The sequence below is a fragment of the Siphateles boraxobius genome, unplaced genomic scaffold (genome assembly GCF_051911475.1).
Source record: "Siphateles boraxobius isolate OS27281-9 unplaced genomic scaffold, OSU_SipBor_1 35, whole genome shotgun sequence".
Taxonomy (NCBI): Eukaryota; Metazoa; Chordata; class Actinopteri; order Cypriniformes; family Leuciscidae; genus Siphateles; species Siphateles boraxobius.
The window spans coordinates 4,163,137-4,182,323 of record NW_027508975.1 but is presented as its reverse complement, the minus strand read 5'-3'; the positions used below and the strand labels follow the sequence as shown (position 1 = coordinate 4,182,323).

General features: G+C 39.0%; 1 protein-coding gene across 2 annotated transcripts in view; it reads left to right on the top strand.

Annotated features, from left to right (window-relative positions):
- Nucleotides 1–18,825, top strand: part of LOC143702324 (zinc finger MYM-type protein 4-like) — a 35,378-nt gene extending 16,553 nt beyond the window's left edge. For both annotated transcript variants that reach the window (XM_077196051.1, XM_077196052.1), the window contains exons 8-27: nucleotides 1,470–1,685; nucleotides 1,768–1,918; nucleotides 2,003–2,118; nucleotides 2,214–2,438; nucleotides 2,812–2,962; nucleotides 3,099–3,274; nucleotides 3,382–3,547; nucleotides 3,642–3,794; nucleotides 4,360–4,397; nucleotides 4,750–4,894; nucleotides 4,982–5,088; nucleotides 5,354–5,525; nucleotides 6,103–6,309; nucleotides 7,475–7,578; nucleotides 15,925–16,078; nucleotides 16,298–16,449; nucleotides 16,535–16,649; nucleotides 16,727–16,966; nucleotides 17,050–17,176; nucleotides 17,965–18,825. In XM_077196051.1, the coding sequence (XP_077052166.1) occupies nucleotides 1,470–1,685; nucleotides 1,768–1,918; nucleotides 2,003–2,118; nucleotides 2,214–2,438; nucleotides 2,812–2,962; nucleotides 3,099–3,274; nucleotides 3,382–3,547; nucleotides 3,642–3,794; nucleotides 4,360–4,397; nucleotides 4,750–4,894; nucleotides 4,982–5,088; nucleotides 5,354–5,525; nucleotides 6,103–6,309; nucleotides 7,475–7,578; nucleotides 15,925–16,078; nucleotides 16,298–16,449; nucleotides 16,535–16,649; nucleotides 16,727–16,966; nucleotides 17,050–17,176; nucleotides 17,965–18,181 (3,132 nt within the window). In that variant the 3' untranslated portion in view covers nucleotides 18,182–18,825. The remainder of the gene's footprint in view (nucleotides 1–1,469; nucleotides 1,686–1,767; nucleotides 1,919–2,002; nucleotides 2,119–2,213; nucleotides 2,439–2,811; nucleotides 2,963–3,098; nucleotides 3,275–3,381; nucleotides 3,548–3,641; nucleotides 3,795–4,359; nucleotides 4,398–4,749; nucleotides 4,895–4,981; nucleotides 5,089–5,353; nucleotides 5,526–6,102; nucleotides 6,310–7,474; nucleotides 7,579–15,924; nucleotides 16,079–16,297; nucleotides 16,450–16,534; nucleotides 16,650–16,726; nucleotides 16,967–17,049; nucleotides 17,177–17,964) is intronic.
- Nucleotides 18,826–19,187: the final 362 nt, after the last annotated feature.

Genomic DNA, 19,187 nt, shown 5'->3' with positions numbered 1-19,187 from the left:
GGAGCTTAAAGACTTTTCCCTGTCCCGCACCCATCGTTGCATACAACAAACACATGGGGGGCGTTGACCTGTCCGATCAGCTGTTGCAATACTACACCTCACAGCACAAAACCCTGAAGTGGTACAGAAAGATCTTTTTACACTTATTGGACATTGCTGCCACCAACTCCTTTACGTTGCACAAAGAGCTATGCGGCAACATGACCCACAAAGGGTTTATGGAGCAACTTATCGCAGAGCTCTGTGATATGTCACTGAAAACACCACGAAAACAGAGCTGTAGTGACCATGTGCCTGTTCCAGGAGCTCAGCTGAGCTCAGATGCCAGGAAAATTGCCTCTGCTGGACGTCGGATCTGTGTGCATTGCAAAGCAGCGCATGGCAAGAAGCACCAAACACCTTGGAAATGCCAGGCATGTGACGTGCACTTGTGTCTTCAGTTGACAAGGAACTGTTTCCAGGAATGGCACAAAACTCTGTGACTGTGTGCTCGAAAATGTACTTTTGACCTTCGGTCTGTTTATCTTTCTGTCTGTCTATGATATTGTACACTATTGTAAATAAACTACAAACAAACTAAAATATTCTTTCTTTTAGTCTTCACATAATTTCTTTTGGGTTCCTTACTGTGGCATCCCCAGATCTGATTATCTCCTCAGATGTGAAACACATCAACGAAAGTGCCGCACAAAAGGTTTCAATCAAAGTGTTGTTTTATCTGAATGAATGGACAAGATGGTTTTCACAACATGTTGTAGCAAAGACTCTGTTCTACAAAATCCAGTAGTCCAAAGTCAAGGTTTGTACATGTTTTGTGGCCCAATATCTGCCTATATTTATATACATAATTTAGAAATATTATTCAGACCCCTTAATTATTTTAGTTTTTATTATTGATCAGTGTGCAAAGTTCTCAGTCATGTTTTTGCTTTGTCATCAAGCTTTATGGAGTTGGTTGTGGGGGGAAATATTTGAAGCCGTTTAGCATAAGGCAGCAACATAAAATATGAAAAATGAAGGGGTGTGTATGGTGTGAATCCACTGTGTTTGTATTTGTTAGAAAATCAACCCTTTTTTTGCACTGTACATATTGCTCACACATTGTAGGACAGCAACTACTGTTTAGTGTACTTAAGGTTCATGGAAAGCAAATCTGTATCATAACTGACTGGCTGTTTGATACATTTGCATTTTTCTTACTTTATATTTCTCTAGAGAACACTATTGTTCTGTGAGACTGAAAATGCATTTTTCTTACTTTATTTCTCTAGAAAACACTATTGTTCTGTGAGACTGAAATTGCATTTTTATTACTTTATATTTCTCTAGAAAAAACAAAGTATGTTATAGTTGTTTTTTTCTGTCTGTGACAATTGTATAACCGTTTCTGTGGCTGCTTTATAAGCTCCATATAAAAATAAAGTTCGGTAGTTTTAAAAGGTTACATGTTACAATTGCATTTCTCATAGACTTACTCCCATGAAGTGAACTTCATGGGCTCCATCCAGAAGCTGTGCAGCGACAGCTGCTTCAACCAGTTCCGCTCCTCCAATAAGCTGAACATAAACAGCTGTGTGAACTGTGGTGGATACTGCTTTAGCACAGACAGTCAGTGTCTGTCTCTGCGGATAGAGGACAGTGTTATGAAGTTCTGCAAACAAAACTGCCTCCTAGCCTTCAAAAAGGTAACCGCAAATGGAATACCTAAATAAGGGTTGGTTATTTTGTTGAAAGACATTGTTAAATAAATTGATCTTCCTTTTGTAGAAGAGTCTGAAGCCTGTCTCCTGCAAAATTTGTCGTACCATGCGCCCGGTTGCAGAAATGGTGGACAGTCCGAGCGCAGACGGAATCCGAGAGCTTTTCTGCTCCGCTTCCTGTGTTACAGCAAATAAAGTTCAGACTGTCAGTTCTTCAGGTAAAGAACCACATATTCGCATTCTTGGTGGTCTACTCTTTTGGAAGTATACTCAAATGTCCTTTTTGTTCGCATTTAAACAAGGTGCTCCAGTGGAATGCAACAGCTGCAAGCTGAAACTAACTCCTCAGTATCATCTAGCCATGTCTGACGGAACCATCCAGAACTTCTGCTCCTTTTCCTGCGTAGTATCATATCAGGTAGAGTTTAGTACTTTTACAGATCACTCTGATTCAAAATGTGTCAATAATAGAAGTAGAGATATTTGAATGTTTCACTTCTTGACTTTGTTCAGGAGTCCTTCAGTAAGATAAAACCTAACAACCAGGTAAACTCCATAACGTCCACCACAAACACCACATCTACCCAAAAACCTGTTGCTCCCAAACCTGCTTCATCAGAGTCCAGCTCATCAACAATGACTAGCTCTCCCAGTGGTCCGGTGCAGACAGTCACCAAGATCCCCTGCTCTCAGTGTCTGAACTCATTCTTCCACAGACCAGAACTGCTGGAGTTCAAGGTACTCCTGTTCACAACTGTAGACTGCAACTAATAAACCAAATATTTCACTTAATTGAAGTTCATGGTTTTACAGGTGTAATGAATTCTTTGAATGACATGCAACAATTTGCACAGATTTTTCTTAAAGATATACCGAAAATTATTATTTTAAAGTCAATAACTGATATACTGGCCATTTATTAGGTCACAACCTAGAGTCTCATTTATTGGCTGAAACTGATATGACTGCTGACATATCATGCATTCCTATTTATATTTGCATTGTAAAGTGTATAATTAAAACAATCCGATTAGTAGTTTTATGTTTCTGTATAATTGCTATCGACAGTGACCGTAAACCTAACTGTTTGCATGCTTTTCTGACCTTTCAGAGGAAAATGTACGCTTTCTGCAGTACTGCTTGTGTTGAGGAGTTCAAACAGATCAACAACGTCATGGCTCGCTGCGAGTACTGCAAGATCGATAAAGTTATTAAGGAGGTGAAAAGGATAAACAAGATTGACCGCTGTTTCTGCAGTGAGGGTATGTGCCAAGAGCAAAACTAAGATATTATTTGCATACCGTTTGTTTTCTTTTTGATTCGTACATGCAAGTCTTTATACCAAGTTGTGTAATCTAATGTGATGTTACAATACATTTTTTGTTCATCTCTGTACAGGATGCAAGTTACTTTATAAGCATGACCTGGTCAAGCGCTGGGGGAAGAAACACTGTCGCAACTGCTTCTACTGTAGTGGCTCCTCTCAGATTGTAGTCACTGAAGTTTTTGATAAAGTAGAGCAGGAGTTCTGTGGGAGCGTATGCTTACAACAACATACCTTATTAATGCGTAAGGTAATATTTGATCTCTTTTATTTTTATTATTGAGAACTGCAACATTACACTTAAGACATTATGCTGTGGTTGTGGCTTTCAGCTAATATTGAGTACATTTCTGACAGGAAATAAAGTGCTCCATGTGCAGGCAGGCCAAGAAGATGAAAGAGACCGTGAAATGGCTGGGTGAGATTAAGCATTTCTGCAGCTTGCAATGCTTGATGTTCTTTTGCAGTCTGCAGGGCATCACTGGGCCAGTCAGACCTGCAAACAAACCTCTGCCCACACAAGGTATGTCTAATTATAGATATTTGTTGATTTTTTTCACCTCCGGGTCTTCTCTTTTTATGTTTGTATCTTATCTTTTGATGATTGGTTTCCTTAGGGACAAGCCCAGCGCCTTCTCCAGCCCCTCAAGCTACAGTTAATCGCACATCACTGATCACTAAAGAGGCCACACCGGTCATTGCCAATGTTATATCACTCTCAAGTGCATCCAATGGACAGCCATGTGTTGTAGGAAACAGCGTTCTGCAAGGTGACTATCATCCCTGTACCATATCGATACCATAATGGTTATCGGTCGACATTAGACATGTTAATTTATCTGTAATATTTATTTACTTTATTAGTAAATTATAAATATATTGATTTATTTATTTATTATTAAATTAGCTATTTAAATTAAATGTAATTTAAAATTAGATATTTTATTGTGCATGCACATTCCCCTGATTTTTTACATTTAGATTTTTCATCTTGCGGCCACTTAATTAAATAGCTCTAATATTTTAATAACACTGTTAAATGTAACCATTACCAATCTCAAAAAGAATAAACATTTTCAATACTGTAATGTTGCAATGGCTAAATTCACCTGTAGTATTGTAAATGTCTATTTTTAGTGTATTTTTTTTTTTAACATGAAAATTCATCTCTGTAAGAATTGTAATATTGGTGCCAAACACATTGCCAGTTACATAATTATTTGCATTGGATGTTTATGCATGGAATGTCAATTTTTCCCTTGTTTGTTTTTTTACAAACTAAACAACGTGTCTACTATTTTCTGTTATCTCACAATTACCTTTTTGCTTCCTCAGGCTCTATTCCAGCTGCTACTGCAAAATGTTCCGGAAATGTGAGTTTTTCACAATATCTATAGAATGTGACCAACCTCCCACCCCCCCTCAACCAGTTCAGTGGCAATCCCACCCTGCAGCTAATGTCATAGGTTAAGCATGGTTAGGCACAACGCCGTGTACTTTTCCAGGGTTTCCAGGGCGTTTCTAACCTAACCCTAACCCTAACTCTAACCCTAACCCTAACCCTTATAGGTTATGGTTAGGGGCTATTATTTTTTTTTCTAGAATTGTGTAGGCAATCAGCATTGTGATTGGTCATGTCATTGAAATCTAAATAAAAGCTGATGTTCCTCTTGAAATGTGTATAAAAATCAACCACTGATCAGTCGTTCTCTGTGTTGTCCCCAGACGGCCAGCACACAGACAGACAGTGTAAAGGCTTCTGCTCCAGCACCCCGAATCCTGAAGAACAAGGCCCTACTCTGTAAACCCTTTTGTCAGAACAAAGGCACATCCTGTAAACCCAATGTCTGTGACATGAACACACAAACAGGTACTAGGAAGCACTGTTGCAGACATGTTTATAGTGGGCATTGCATGTGCTGACACTCGCATGTTGTGCATGTCGGTTGTCTTCTAGATGGACCTCCCATGATGGTGCTTCCTGTGCCGGTGCCAATCTATGTTCCGGTTCCCATGAATCTCTACACACAATACACTCCAAAGTCTGTGGGGTTACCACTACCGGTGAGTATCTTTACATCTTTCCATCCTCCTCGTTATTCCCTTTCCTTATATTCATCTTTGAGTTTTGGAACTTTTATAGTTTTATACATGTTTGCTACCAGAATCAATATGTTGATTTATTTTGTTAAATAAATGTTCATCACTCATAAAATGGTTAGCTCAAAAAAACACAAACTTTAGTGGGTAAAATACTAAAGATAATAGTGAAAACTAGAAAAACTGAAACCTAAACTATTATAATTAAAGTAAATTGCCGTTCATGCAGGTTCCAGTGCCCTTGTTCTTCCCCACGACTCTGGACAGCGCTGAGCGCATTGTGAAGACCATTCAGGAAATCAAAGAGAAGATCCCTGATGACCCTTTGGAGGCTGACCTCATCATGATGGCGGAGATGGTGGCTGAGGATACCGAGAGGGAGAAATGCATCACATCTGCTGGTAAATTAGGGACAATTTGAAGGTTTTTAATATGGTTTTCATGCATGAATGTTCAAAAAACACCTTATTTTACACTTAATTTACATTGTTGCAGCTCCTCTCTTCCCAGTCTGTCAGTAACGCTCTGTTTATTTCCTGTTTATATGAAGCCCCTCTTTCCGAAAAGCGTAATGTGCTCTGATTGGTTGGCTGGATCAGTGTGTTGTGATTGGTCAACCGCTTTGAGCGTGTCTTGGGAATTTCACGCCATTACCATAACCACAAGTTTCAACACTACTAACTCAACCAGGGCTTTTCAACTTATTTTGCGTATGACTCGGCCAGGAATTATTAAAGTGAGGAATACTGTGACTTCCCTCAGAAGATCCATTAAGACTACAATGGAGGCGTTTCAGGGAGTTCAGAAACGGTGCACACTGATATAGAGAATAACTCCCTTTGGAGTCACATCACGCACTAAAGAAAGTGAAACTAGTGTAAAAAAAAAAGGGCATAATAGCTCTTCTGATCTGACTAATTTTTAAATATACACATGCACACACATTTTCTTTTTGTTCACTAGCCTTTTGTTTTTCAGATCAGGCTGAAAATATAATGGAAGACCTTGATCTGGAAGCCCTTTCCAACAATCTGAGTTGGGAGGAGGACTCTGTGTCTTCAGCTCAGACATGGGATCAACCCCCAGAGCCTGAAAAACCTCCTCCGACAAGATCTGCCACACTGACCCCCGTCTCTACCCCACCAGAAGAGCCACAGATGGACTTGGAGGCTGATTTCCCAGTCGGTAAGAGCTTCTACTGCGCATAAAAGTCGAAATGCACCATCCAGGTTGTTTATTTTTCATTCATGCTTCATGTATCTTTATTAGGGCTTTCGTTAACGCATGCGATTTATTTTTGTAATTTCATCGCATTTAAAAATATTAAATTATTAGCACAGCATTTGTTTTTTTCCTTTGTCTAGCATTACATTGATCGCACTATCATTCATTCAAGTGCTATTAAACCATTAAAGTGCGCTAGAACACAAAAAATGATTTAAATCTGTACTGACACACTTTCTGTGAATCCCTTGTCTGTGCGAGACACACACACACGACTCGTTCGCACAGAAAGCCGCTTCAAGCCCAAAGTACATGACGAAGTTCATGTTTTCTAAGTTCATGTGTTTTCGTTATCAGAAGAGTCCACATGCAGCTCAATTTTTGTGATCGTGTGGATTGTACGCGTACAATAGCACATGTGCAGGTGACTTGCACAGTTGAAAACAACTACTAGATAGTGCATACACGCCGAACATGTCTTTCCACGCTCACGGCCAAAGGAGTATACTTTTGAAAGGCTCGCTTGCTCAACTGTGCGTGACGCACATATATAAATATAGCATGCCAGCCACATTGATTTCTATAGCACTTGAATGAACAAAAGAAAACAAAATTATGCCAAAAGGCCCACTTTATCGACTATCATCATAAGTAGTATTAAATCAATTAAACAAAGGCCTAAATGACCGTAAGAGTTGTGAGGGCATCGGATGTGTGTCAGTCCGTGCGTCTTAGTGACAGCAGCCTAACAAACCTGCTGCTGTGACGTCTTCAAAGAACAAAAGACAAAGACAGAATCACTAACTGCTCTTGAGTGAATAACCTTTTAAGTTTTAATAATGATTAATCTATATTTAACTTATAATTTATGCAGTGAAGACTGAAGGGTTTGATAACTTTATTCAATTTCTGTATATTTTCTATCACTTAAATCAAATATTTAAAATATATAGTCCTACTGACTATGTCTACATTAATTTGTAGATCAAATGTGAAATTATTACAATCTAAAAATATATTAAAAAAGTGAATGTTCGGTGTGATCACTCTTTTAATTAAATAAAGATGTGCAATTATTTTTTTTCAATCGATTGACAGCACTAATCTTGATCCTTTCACGTTTCAGAGAGCATTGAACTTTTCAGAGGGCAAACACAAAAGGAAGCGACAGATTCTGGCAAACGCAAATCTCGCAAAAGAGGACGTGATGGCCTCCCTCAGAAGAAACGGGTAAGAACAACTACTGTTGAATTATTCTCAACGTTTCACCAACATGTTCAAACACACTTTAACTATAGCAATACAGGATAACATTTATTTGATCATACTGAGGTGTTGACATAAATCAGTTTGTTTTTTACTGCAATATTTTGAGAGCATTTTGTGCTCATATTCTCAGTGTTCATTAGTTTATGATCTGGAACAGTTCTGTCTAAAATGGTATTAGATAGAACTGTTATACATAGAGAGTAGACAGTGTATATAAAAGGGTATTAACGCATGCCGTGTGGTTGATGTCCAGTGTTGCTAGCTGAGCAGAAATACATAATCATGTTTGGCTTGGTCCCCTTGAAGTTGCGTTGGATTTTCTCCTTTCCATGTTCGTAGATTTAGTTTGTGTAGTACATACAGTATACGGGGTATAATCTGTTTACACAGCTTTCTTAAAAATGGCGGGTGCTGGTGTTTCTCGTGCGTTCGGCCAATCAGCGTACACTAACGTCACTGGTAGTTCCTAGAGTGCTGTGCAGAAGGAGCTCAATTAGTTCCTCCAAAAGGACATCCTAGAACTAAAATCGTTCCTAGTTCCTGCGGTGCGAACACGCTAAAATCCGGGTACTTCCACCAATAGTTATTGGAACTACGAAAAGGTTACTTCCTCCCCCTAAAATGGCACTTGTGCTGCTGCTGTCAAAGGATTGCATGGTACGCGAAACAATAAAATTGAGCGAATAATCTCATTAGTATTAATATCTGGATGCACTTCAGCTGCTTAAAAGATTTTGGAATGCTAACAACGTTGCGTCCAAAACAATTTCGCTTTCAAAAAAAGTGTTTTTTTATTATTTATTTTTATTTAATTATTTATTTTCAAAACAGGTAACATTAAATTAGTATACATGACTATTCAAATAAAGCCTCTGGAGCTGATATTGAGATATTTCATTATAAAAAACTGAATACCCTTTTGCGTGCAAGAAAATGTCAATCGCGATTGACGGCCCTATTTCTCCTGCTCTGCTAAGGCTGTTTCATCGTCATGCTCATTCGTATCTGTGGACTTGTCAAGTCTCAAGCGCTGAACATCAAGGACAGAATGAGTTGAGGGACTTGACTCCGCAACTGAGACGGGACGACGTGATTGCAGGGTTGATGAGGGAGGTCCGTCACTGCAAGCAGGGAAATGACAATGCCAAGGCAGCTCTAGCGGATTTGAGAAGCACACACAAGGGGCTCGTGGAGGCCAACAGGGCTGTTGTGCTGCAGCTGAGAGAGCCACGTGTGACGAGACGGAAGTTGAGGACTCGGCTTGACGATTCACTCACCCCAGCGGCAGACTGTACGAGTGAGGGCGGTGTTACCCTGAGTGGCAAAACAGACAGTCGGCAAACAACATCACATTGCCACCCCGATCTCAAGTTCCGTCCTCCCTCGAAGGTGCAGCTGGATCTGCTCTTTATGAGGAGTCAGAAGTGGCTGAATCGCTAAAGAGTGGGCATCCAATACAAACTGAGATGGTGCGAGGGGCAGTGAACCTACAAAGGTTCCTTCGCATGACCTAGTGACCAAAAACGCATCAAGAACAGGGTAAATGAGTTCTCGCGCTCGCCAAGAAATGCTGATGCCACAGGCTATGTTGCGATACAACAGCAGTTGACAACATCTAAAAATGTAAATTGAATAGATTTAAGTGCTAAATTTTATAACCTGGTTTTGTCTTTGTTAGGATCTCTTTAGATATTTAAACTGTTTCTATTAATTGTGAATCATAAGCTCAAACTTGGTGTATAATATTTTTAAATGTAAACATAATAAAGCTGAAGCCAGTCTTATGCAACAAGACTCTCATGTGATTGCTTTAAACCCCCTTTTTCAGACATACCTTCTGAGGAGCTTAGTCAGTTCTTTTTATCTGGTCAACTTTGAAGGCCTTCCTCCTTGATGTTTTGCTAACTTGCAAATGATTCTTCTGGTGCACTTGATGTGTAGTGATAATGCAGGGTTATACTAATGGGTAACACTTTACAATAAGGTTCATTAGTTAACATTAGTTAATGTATTTACTAACATGAACTAACAATGAGCAAGACATTTGTTACAGTATTTATTAATGTTAATGAACAGCTGGATTTTTATTAACTAATTGTTGATGTTCACAGTGCATTAACTAAATTTGATAATACAACATTTGATTTTAATAATGTATTAGTAAATGTTTAAATTAATATTAACTAAGATTAATAAATTCTGTATTGTTCATTCTTAGTTCATGTTAACTAAGGTAGTTAAATAATGTTAACAAATGAACCTTATTGATTCCTAGGGTGTATTCACACCTGCCTTGTTTGGTTCGATTGAATAGAACTCTAGTTCGTTTACCCCCTTGGTGCGGACCTTTTGGGCAGGTGTGAATACAGCAATCGAACTCGGGTGCGGACCAAACAACCGAACCGAGACCTAGCTGAAGAGGTGGTCTCGGTACGGTTCCAAACGAACTCTGGTACGGTTCGTTTACGGTGTGAACATGAACCGACCCAATTGCAATAAAGTACTGCGCCTTTGAGTTAACAGGCTTCCGTAGTCGGAGTTCTTTATGAGGAGTCAGAAGTGGCTGAATCGCTAAAGAGTGGGCATCCAATACAAACTGAGATGGTGCGAGGGGCATTGAACCTACAAAGGTTCCTTCGCATGACCAGGTGACCAAAAACGCATCAAGAACAGGGTAAATGAGTTCTCGCGCTCGCCAAGAAATGCTGATGCCACAGGCTATGTTGCGATACAACAGCAGTTGACAACATCTAAAAATGTAAATTGAATAGATTTAAGTGCTAAATTTTATAACCTGGTTTTGTCTTTGTTAGGATCTCTTTAGATATTTAAACTGTTTCTATTAATTGTGAATCATAAGCTCAAACTTGGTGTATAATATTTTTAAATGTAAACATAATAAAGCTGAAGCCAGTCTTATGCAACAAGACTCTCATGTGATTGCTTTAAACCCCCTTTTTCAGACCTACCTTCTGAGGAGCTTAGTCAGTTCTTTTTATCTGGTCAACTTTGAAGGCCTTCCTCCTTGATGTTTTGCTAACTTGCAAATGATTCTTCTGGTGCACTTGAAGTGTAGTGATAATGCAGGGTTATACTAATGGGTAACACTTTACAATAAGGTTCATTAGTTAACATTAGTTAATGTATTTACTAACATGAACTAACAATGAGCAAGACATTTGTTACAGTATTTATTAATGTTAATAAACAGCTGTATTTTTATTAACTAATTGTTGATGTTCACAGTGCATTAACTAAATTTGATAATACAACATTTGATTTTAATAATGTATTAGTAAATGTTTAAATTAATATTAACTAAGATTAATAAATTCTGTATTGTTCATTCTTAGTTCATGTTAACTAAGGTAGTTAAATAATGTTAACAAATGAACCTTATTGATTCCTAGGGTGTATTCACACCTGCCTTGTTTGGTTTGATTGAATCGAACTCTAGTTCGTTTACCCCCTTGGTGCGGACCTTTTGGGCAGGTGTGAATACAGCAATCGAAGTCGGGTGCGGACCAAACAACCGAACCGAGACCTAGCTGAAGAGGTGGTCTCGGTATGGTTCCAAACGAACTCTGGTACGGTTCGTTTACGGTGTGAACATGAACCGACCCAATTGCAATAAAGCACTGCGCCTTTGAGTTAACAGGCTTCCGTAGTCGGAGTTGCGTTATGGGAAAGTGATCTGTTGTAGCCTACTACATTCCATTCCGGCGTGCTGTCTAGCCACACGATACTGTTGCGCGTCTTTCTGCGCGTCGTGTGTGCATCTTTGGAATGGAATGAATGAGTGACAGGGTTCTCAAGTGTCACGCATTGAGCGTGACAGTCACTCATTTCAGTCTTTTGTCACGCTCTCCCGCCACACATTGTATTTCTCACGCTGAAAAACTATTTGTAATATATTTAATATGCCGCAGCACCCAAAACTCTGGCCGCGCCGCTCTCACTGTGGAACCGGTAGGAATCAAGCGCGTCTTCTCTGGTGTTGTTAGCCAATCAGAAAATAGCACTATTGTATCTGGGTAAGATTTAACGCAACAACCAATGACACCGTGTCGGCGCGACACAAGTGTGGTTTTCTGAAACTTAAAAGTCTGAAGTCTTTCGATGCGCGTTCCATCACAGAGGCCATTGAAGAAGTTTTAAAATCCAAAGGCCTGCAAGACCTGTGATGCGTGGCTCAGGCTTACGATGGGGCCTCCGTCATGAGCGGTGCTGTTCGGGGTGTTCAGGCTCAATTTCATGTGAAGCATCCAGAAGCAGTGTATGTGTGGTGAGAGAGAAAGACAACAGCAAGTGGTGAGAGAGAAAGACAACAGCAAGTGGTGAGAGAGAAAGACAACAGCAAGTGGTGAGAGAGAAAGACAACATATCCCACATAACGAACACACACAGCAAGCTGTTCCACAGGACCATCTCAAGCCTCATCAGCCATCACTGCATACATTTTTGAATGCTTCATCTCTTTAATAATGGATGCAGTAACCTCCTCCGCACAAAATTGTATCATTTCATTCTGAGAGCCTGTAGAGAGATATGTGGAATGGGCAGGAGGTGTGTAGCTTTGGAGAAAGGGGTCAAATTCCTCCAGAAATTTCATCATCTCTAAGAAATTTCCCTGATTGTCAGAGGACTCTTTCTCATCATGGCCACGGAATGTGAGGCCTTGCTTTCCCAAAAAGCTAATGACAGCAGTGATACGACGGAGGTATTCTCTTCTTTCAATTATCTGATCAACATTGGCCACATGCATTCTCTCAACAACACTGCCTTGTGATAAACTGGCTTTGTAATTCTTCCAAGCAAGCATTGAAGCTTTGTGTCCTGAACTAGTATCATGCTCTCTAAAGCTGTCCAAAGCTCGTTTCCAGTTTGAAAATCCAACAGAGCTGGTTATCATATCTTTGTTAACTCTAGACACTTGTTTCCCAAAGAGCCTGCATGAGAAGCAGAATGCTGCATTTCGGCTAGCAGAGTACTCTAACCACTCAAACGTCTCAAACCATTTTGGCTGGAAGGCCCTTCTCTGTAGTCCAAAGGGGGTGAGAGGGTACTCTTTGAGTTTTGCTCTGGCTTGGCATGTTCCTACAGTTCCTAAATCTTCCACTACAGTACTATCGACCTCGACTAACTCATCCTCTCTCCTCCCTGAATCATCTGTGATGCAAAAGAACAGATACAGCACATAACTTATTACAAATCAGCTTCAAACAACTAATTCATCAAGTGCTACATATTTAAAATTGTAGAGCAATACCATTGAAGAAAATGTTTTGGGAAGAACAGATCAGTGGGCTATGGTCTAACATAAATCAAATTGACCAATCACCGCAGATTAGCGTCACGCAAAGGAGGGGTTTGGAAAATTTTATCTTTGAACGATTCATAAGGGAGTCGCTGAGCATTGGCAAATCAGGTAAAAATAAATGCATATTATAAGACAACGAAAGTGTTTTTTGTCATTGCATGCATGTAAAACTGTTGTTGAGGACTCCCAAAACAATATCAGGAACATTTTAAATGCCATAATAGGGGCCCTTTAATATAAATAAAAAAATTTTTTTGACATAAATAGTCAAATTGATGTATGAGATCCTAAGTTAAAGCAATAGAGGGTATGCGCATGACGTCACCGTCGCCCGGAGTGAATGCGGTCACGCCCACTAGGTGGCAAAAAGACTGAGCGGCAGCAGTTGTTTTCAGTGTGAATGCCGTGAAAAACACACAAAACACATCTAAAACGGGAAAGAGCTTTGCGATTGACTGTACAACTAGATTTGACCAGAAATCTGAGGTACTGTATATTTTTACAGACTGCAAAAAGCTACAGAACAGACTATATTCTGCATAATTGGATGTTTTTAAATGAACACTGACAAAAAACTATACAAGTTTTAGGGCTGGACGATATGATGATATACAGTATAACATTAATGTAAGTGATCACTCGGATTTAGACCTATCTATATTGTATTTATATAAAACGTTTACAGGCAAATTTTCTTAATTTATTTCCCCGGCGTCGAAATCAGGCACATATAAATGTCAGGAAACACGATTCCTGGCTGCATGTCAATATCCATGGATCACTGGATCTTTGATAAGTTGTAAGGAACACTATATCGAGTCCAACTTTTAGTTTAAACCGATAATAGTTTGTTTTACTCGCGTTTTCGCAGTTTCCCCTATTAACTCCCGCCAAGCAGCAGCTCTTTTGCCACTCAGTCTGGCTGAGGGGGCGTGTTCCGGCGGGAAAGTGACGTTAATGCATTCCCTCTATACATGGATGACTTTAGTCTACGTTCATTGACACACCATGGCATCGAACTGTATATAATTCTCAATGTACATCTGTCAAAAACTTTTCATTAGGAGCATTGGGATAAACAATGTTTCACTTTTATCTTTCTCCAAAGTAAAATTACTGATTAATTTTTACCAGTTTCCATGTCTGATCCTGGCACAGCTGCTACTGGTGCTGCTGGCTCCTCCCCAGTCTGCAGCTCATCTTTGCTACCCTCTACAAACCATTTAAACAAATCAAAGTGTATATTTACTACAAACTACAAACACAAAACAAGTCACACATACATTTTATGTTAATGCTTATTGGTTATCCTTAGAGAAAACAACACCTGTTAAACAAGGAAAGTATTCAGTGCAGTGGGATAAAACTAATGTTTCTGGCCACCCTTACGAAAAAGAAGTATACTTCAAGTTCATTTTATGAAGACGTATTATTCGTTTTAATGTATTATAAGTGTAAGAGTAGTAAACTTTAAGTACACAACTAGGTTTCTCATTTGTAATGCATCTGTACTACAAGTGAACTTATAAGTATACTAGTAGTAGTTTACTATTTTAATACAATTAGTATTTTTTTATTTATGAAAGTACACACTGAAGTGTACTGTCAGTAAACTACTAGTTTATACTGCAAGTATACTTGCAAGTTTTCTTTAAGTTAACAAACTTTACTTGTTATAGTTCAGTATTTATGTATTATTTTTGCACTTGCAGTATACTATGTTCAAATGTAGATATTTTTATTTATTAAAAAATACCTTTAACTGTACTTTAATTTTAAAGACATTTCATTAGCTTCATGCATTCTTTTTTTATCAACACTTGAATGTTGGTAAGTTTCATAAAGAAAGGCAACATTAGAATTGGAATTTAAAGGATTAAATAAAATGAGGCACACTGCTTATGACTTGCGGGACAACAAAGCTTCACATTCTTCACAGCTTCACAAAATGCAGGACAGGTGGTCCACCTTTGATAATATTAAGCGGATTTTTGATTTACGTTTAATGTTTGATGATGATCACGTTATTTTAAATTTGAGTGAGTGAGCAATCTTCTATCACTTGTTTCAGCTTCTTCTCCTGTGTTTTTATCCGGAAGAGATTCTTTACTAGAAAATGCCAGTAGGCCTAAGTGCTAACGTTATAATGTTAGCCTATGGTAATAACTAGCTAGTTAAACAAATAGGCCTACAGTGAAAGCCAGCCAGATGATGATCTATCTTCAGACTTTAAGGATAAAAAAACTGACTTCTTTCCGAAAAATCCCCAAAGTCTCGTTTGCTTCATTTTTCTTTAATTTTTTCTTTCCTGCTTGCTGACTGTCTCAGTTGTTAACTCGCGCTCTTGCGGTTGACTGTGCTAGCTCCTCCCCTACCTGCTGCTACTGCATATTTAACAGAGAGGAAGAAACGGAGTAGCCCATAGGCTACCGACAGCAAAGAAATGTATTCTATAGGCTAGATTATTTTTAAGATCTATTTTTTACAGGCTGTATGCATGCAAAGCCAAAGCGCATTGAAATAAAGCAACTTATGATTTCGGGCGTTTACATAGGCTATTGTTTGTCCAGTTTCATATTTGCTCAGTGACAATCATCATTACATTCGGGGCTTGACTCAAAACATTCGGGGCTGAAGCCCGGGCAAAATCGGCTGGCAAAATCCCTGGTGTGAATACACACCCCTAGTGTTACCTACTAATGTTTTGAATAAGAAAGGCTAGGGGTTAGGGATAGGTTCAGGATTGGTGCCTAGTTATTACACGGTTATTATAATTACTATAAAAATTTCATCAACATTAGGAATAGGGTTGTAAATAAAGTGCTACTCAGTTGATGTTTAAATATACTCTTTAATTCAATCCATTGGACAGATAACATGAAATTTGTAACTTTTTAAATTATTTATTTGTAGCTGTGGTAGTGTTTATAACTTTTATATTTTACCATCACTGATTACATGTTTGATTGTTTTATTTGTGTGTGTAGGGCCGCAAGAGTGCAGCAGTGGTTCCAGCCAAACCAGCTCTGGACAACTTCTCAAGCCTCTCCAAACTGCAACATGAGTACGCAGTCAATGCCTGGAGAGACTGGGTGCGCTGGAGGAACGCCCAACCCAACATGGAGACTCCCAAATTTGGCTGTAGGTCTCAGTTTGCTTTATACCCAACATATTATCCCCAAAAGAAAGTTCCACAATGTAAAACAATTATTCACAAGTTATATATTTTTTTTTTACTATATGCATTTAGAGGGATTTGAACCATGAACTTTACCATTGCTTGCATCATGCTTTACTAGTTAAGCTACACAATCTTCAACATGCCATTTAAACATCAAACACGTCCTTCATCATCCACAGCGCGTACTATGACAATAAAGGAGGACCTGTTGAAGTGTTGCACGGCTGAACTGAGTTACGGCCTCTGCAAGTTCATCTATGAAGTTCGTCGACCCAACGGAGAGAAGTACAGCCCTGACAGCGTCTTTTACCTCTGCTTGGGCATCCAGCAGGTGAAACGAGAAGAAATCACACAAACTCAACACATTCAGTCATGTTTTATTTAGTTTAATTGTCTCTCATCGTTCATGTTTACAGTTCCTGTTTGAGAACAATCGGATGGAGAACATCTTCTCGGATCTGTTCTACACCAAATTCTGCAATGAAATGACCAACATACTCAAAGGATGGAAACCAACTATTTTGCCCACTGGTGAGTATTTTAAGAAACTGACACACGAGTCGCTTGTGTCTCTGTTGTGCTACAAACTCCTCTGTGTGTTTGTGCAGGTTACGTTCATTCTCGTGTGGAGGAGGAGTATCTGTGGGACTGTAAGCAGCTGGGAGCGTTTTCACCTGGCGTGCTGCTCAACACGCTGCTCTATTTCTTCACCAAGTTCTTCAACTACAAGACCGTGGAGCAGCACCGTCGCCTCTCTTTCGGCCACATCGTCCGCTGCTCTCGAAGCAAGGGCAGCACCAAAGTGGCCTGTTTGCGTTTCTATCCCCCCAAAGATGACACAAGCTCTGGTCAGTGGTCAGTCATACCGTCATAGCCTGATTGTGTGTTTTGTGTTCTTGTTGTGTGTATCATTTGTTTTTGCTCAATGTAGATGGTGTCCCTGCAAAGAAAAGAAAGGAAGAGGAGGAGGACAATGACACTATATATGAGATAAAGGAAAATTCAGACAATCCTCTCCGCTGTCCTGTCAGGCTGTACGAATTCTATATCTCAAAATGGTATGTTCGTTTGAAATGTGAAATGACAGCTTATATATATATACACACACACACACACACGTATACACCCATATAGGGCTTGACATTATCACCCTCCAAATGCGGGTGGATTTCAGCGGTGACATGTAACAGTCACTACTACTAGTCACTTTGGTGGGTTGAATTTGATATATCTCTCTCTTTCGCTGCTTAAAGTGCTTAAACAGTCAAAAACACACAAAGTAATGTCAATACCCTGGTCTTGGCGAGTATTCACGTAAACAAACACAGTTATGTTTTAAGTGAATGTAAACAATTGAAAAAGAAAACGCATGTGAAACAGTATAATGCATCCGTGCGTCAGGTCTTAAAGTGACAGCAGCCTAATATAACTGCTGCCAAATTATGAGAAGATAATAAAACTATCTATATGGCAGTTTTCCCCCATGGTATCGATGTCGAAATTGTGGCCAGTGAAAATGCTGAGTGGATAGTAACTTTGGAAAACCACTAGCCACAGTGGCTGGTGAGCACAAAATGTCAAGCCCTCAATTTTTTGTGACTACAAATGTCATGACTCTCACTTTTGATCAATTGAATGCATCCTTGCTGAATAAAAGTTAATTTCTTTAGAAAAAAATGTTTTAAAAAATCGTACTGACCCCAAACTTTTGAACGGTAGAGTTTAATGTTACAAAATATTTTTATTTCAGATAAATGCTGTTCTTTTGAACTTTCTAAAAAGTAAATGCAATAAAATTAAGGGAATATCATTGCTGCCCTATAATACACTTGTATTTTTCTTCCAGCTCACCCAGTGTGAGGCAATGCACGACCCAGTTCTACCTGAGCCCTGAGCGTTCCTGTGTACCCAGCAGTCCCATGTGGTTCTCGACCACCTCGCTGAGTGGTGAGATTCTGGACAGCATGCTCATACGCATCCTTACTGTCAGAGAACTGCACCTGGAGACGGACAAAACACCCACCGAGACCGATTCAGACAGTGACACGGACTTCAGACCATGACACTGAACTGAGACTCACGCCATAAGCGCACATCAAAATTGCAGAGTGAAGGAGGTATCTCGGGGAAACGTTTCTCCTAGATGGCTCCGTGTAATTCTACAAAGCTGACAAAACCTGAATGCCATTGAATTGGCTTAAGGATATTGATAGTGATTCCAAGGACTGGAAAGCAAATGTTTTGTCATTGTATTTTCCATGTTATAGTAGTTATGAGGCTGTACAGGTTTTTTTTTTTTTTTTTTTTTTTTGGTTGTATGGGTTACATTTAGAGGACTGAATTGCTGAATTTTATACAGTGCCACATTATACACAAGTGATCTCCAAAGGGATTACTGCCCATTCTCTCTATTATGAAACACTAATAACATTGACCACATCTTTGTACAACAGGCATTAAAAACAGTGGCTGGTGTATCTACGCTTTGTTCATTGTAAAAATGAAGGATGGTTTTCATTCTTTTTGCAACTTTCCAGGATTTATTAATTCCTGTACAAAGGGCAACACTATTTCCTTGGATTAAAAAAAAAAACCTTAATCTTTCATTTAATGTTTCAACATACTGGCTTTCAAGGTGTATCTTCACAAAGTTGACATTTCAAATAAAGAACCAAGCAAAATGACATGTTTGCATTTTCCACAAAAATGCATTTGTGCATTGCAGTCTCATTTTAAAATATAGATATGTACACATTGATATTCTGTTTGTGTAAATTACAACATAACAAATGTAGGTCAGAAGAGCAGAAACTGGTTCGAGATACAAAGATGTAAATGAGAGAGAAATTAAAATGAAGTAAACTCCCTCTATAACATGAAAAGGTGCAATTCAATACTTGATTTGATGTCCACAATGTTAAGTTTACACCTAAAAAAGGGCTGTTTTACAAGTCAATTTTGCGACAGGTAAGATTTATTAAATAGGCTTTCAATACCATCATCCCAGCACTCTGTTCCTAACTAGTGTATAAGTGGTCGAATGTGTTTCTATGTAAACATTCTATGGTA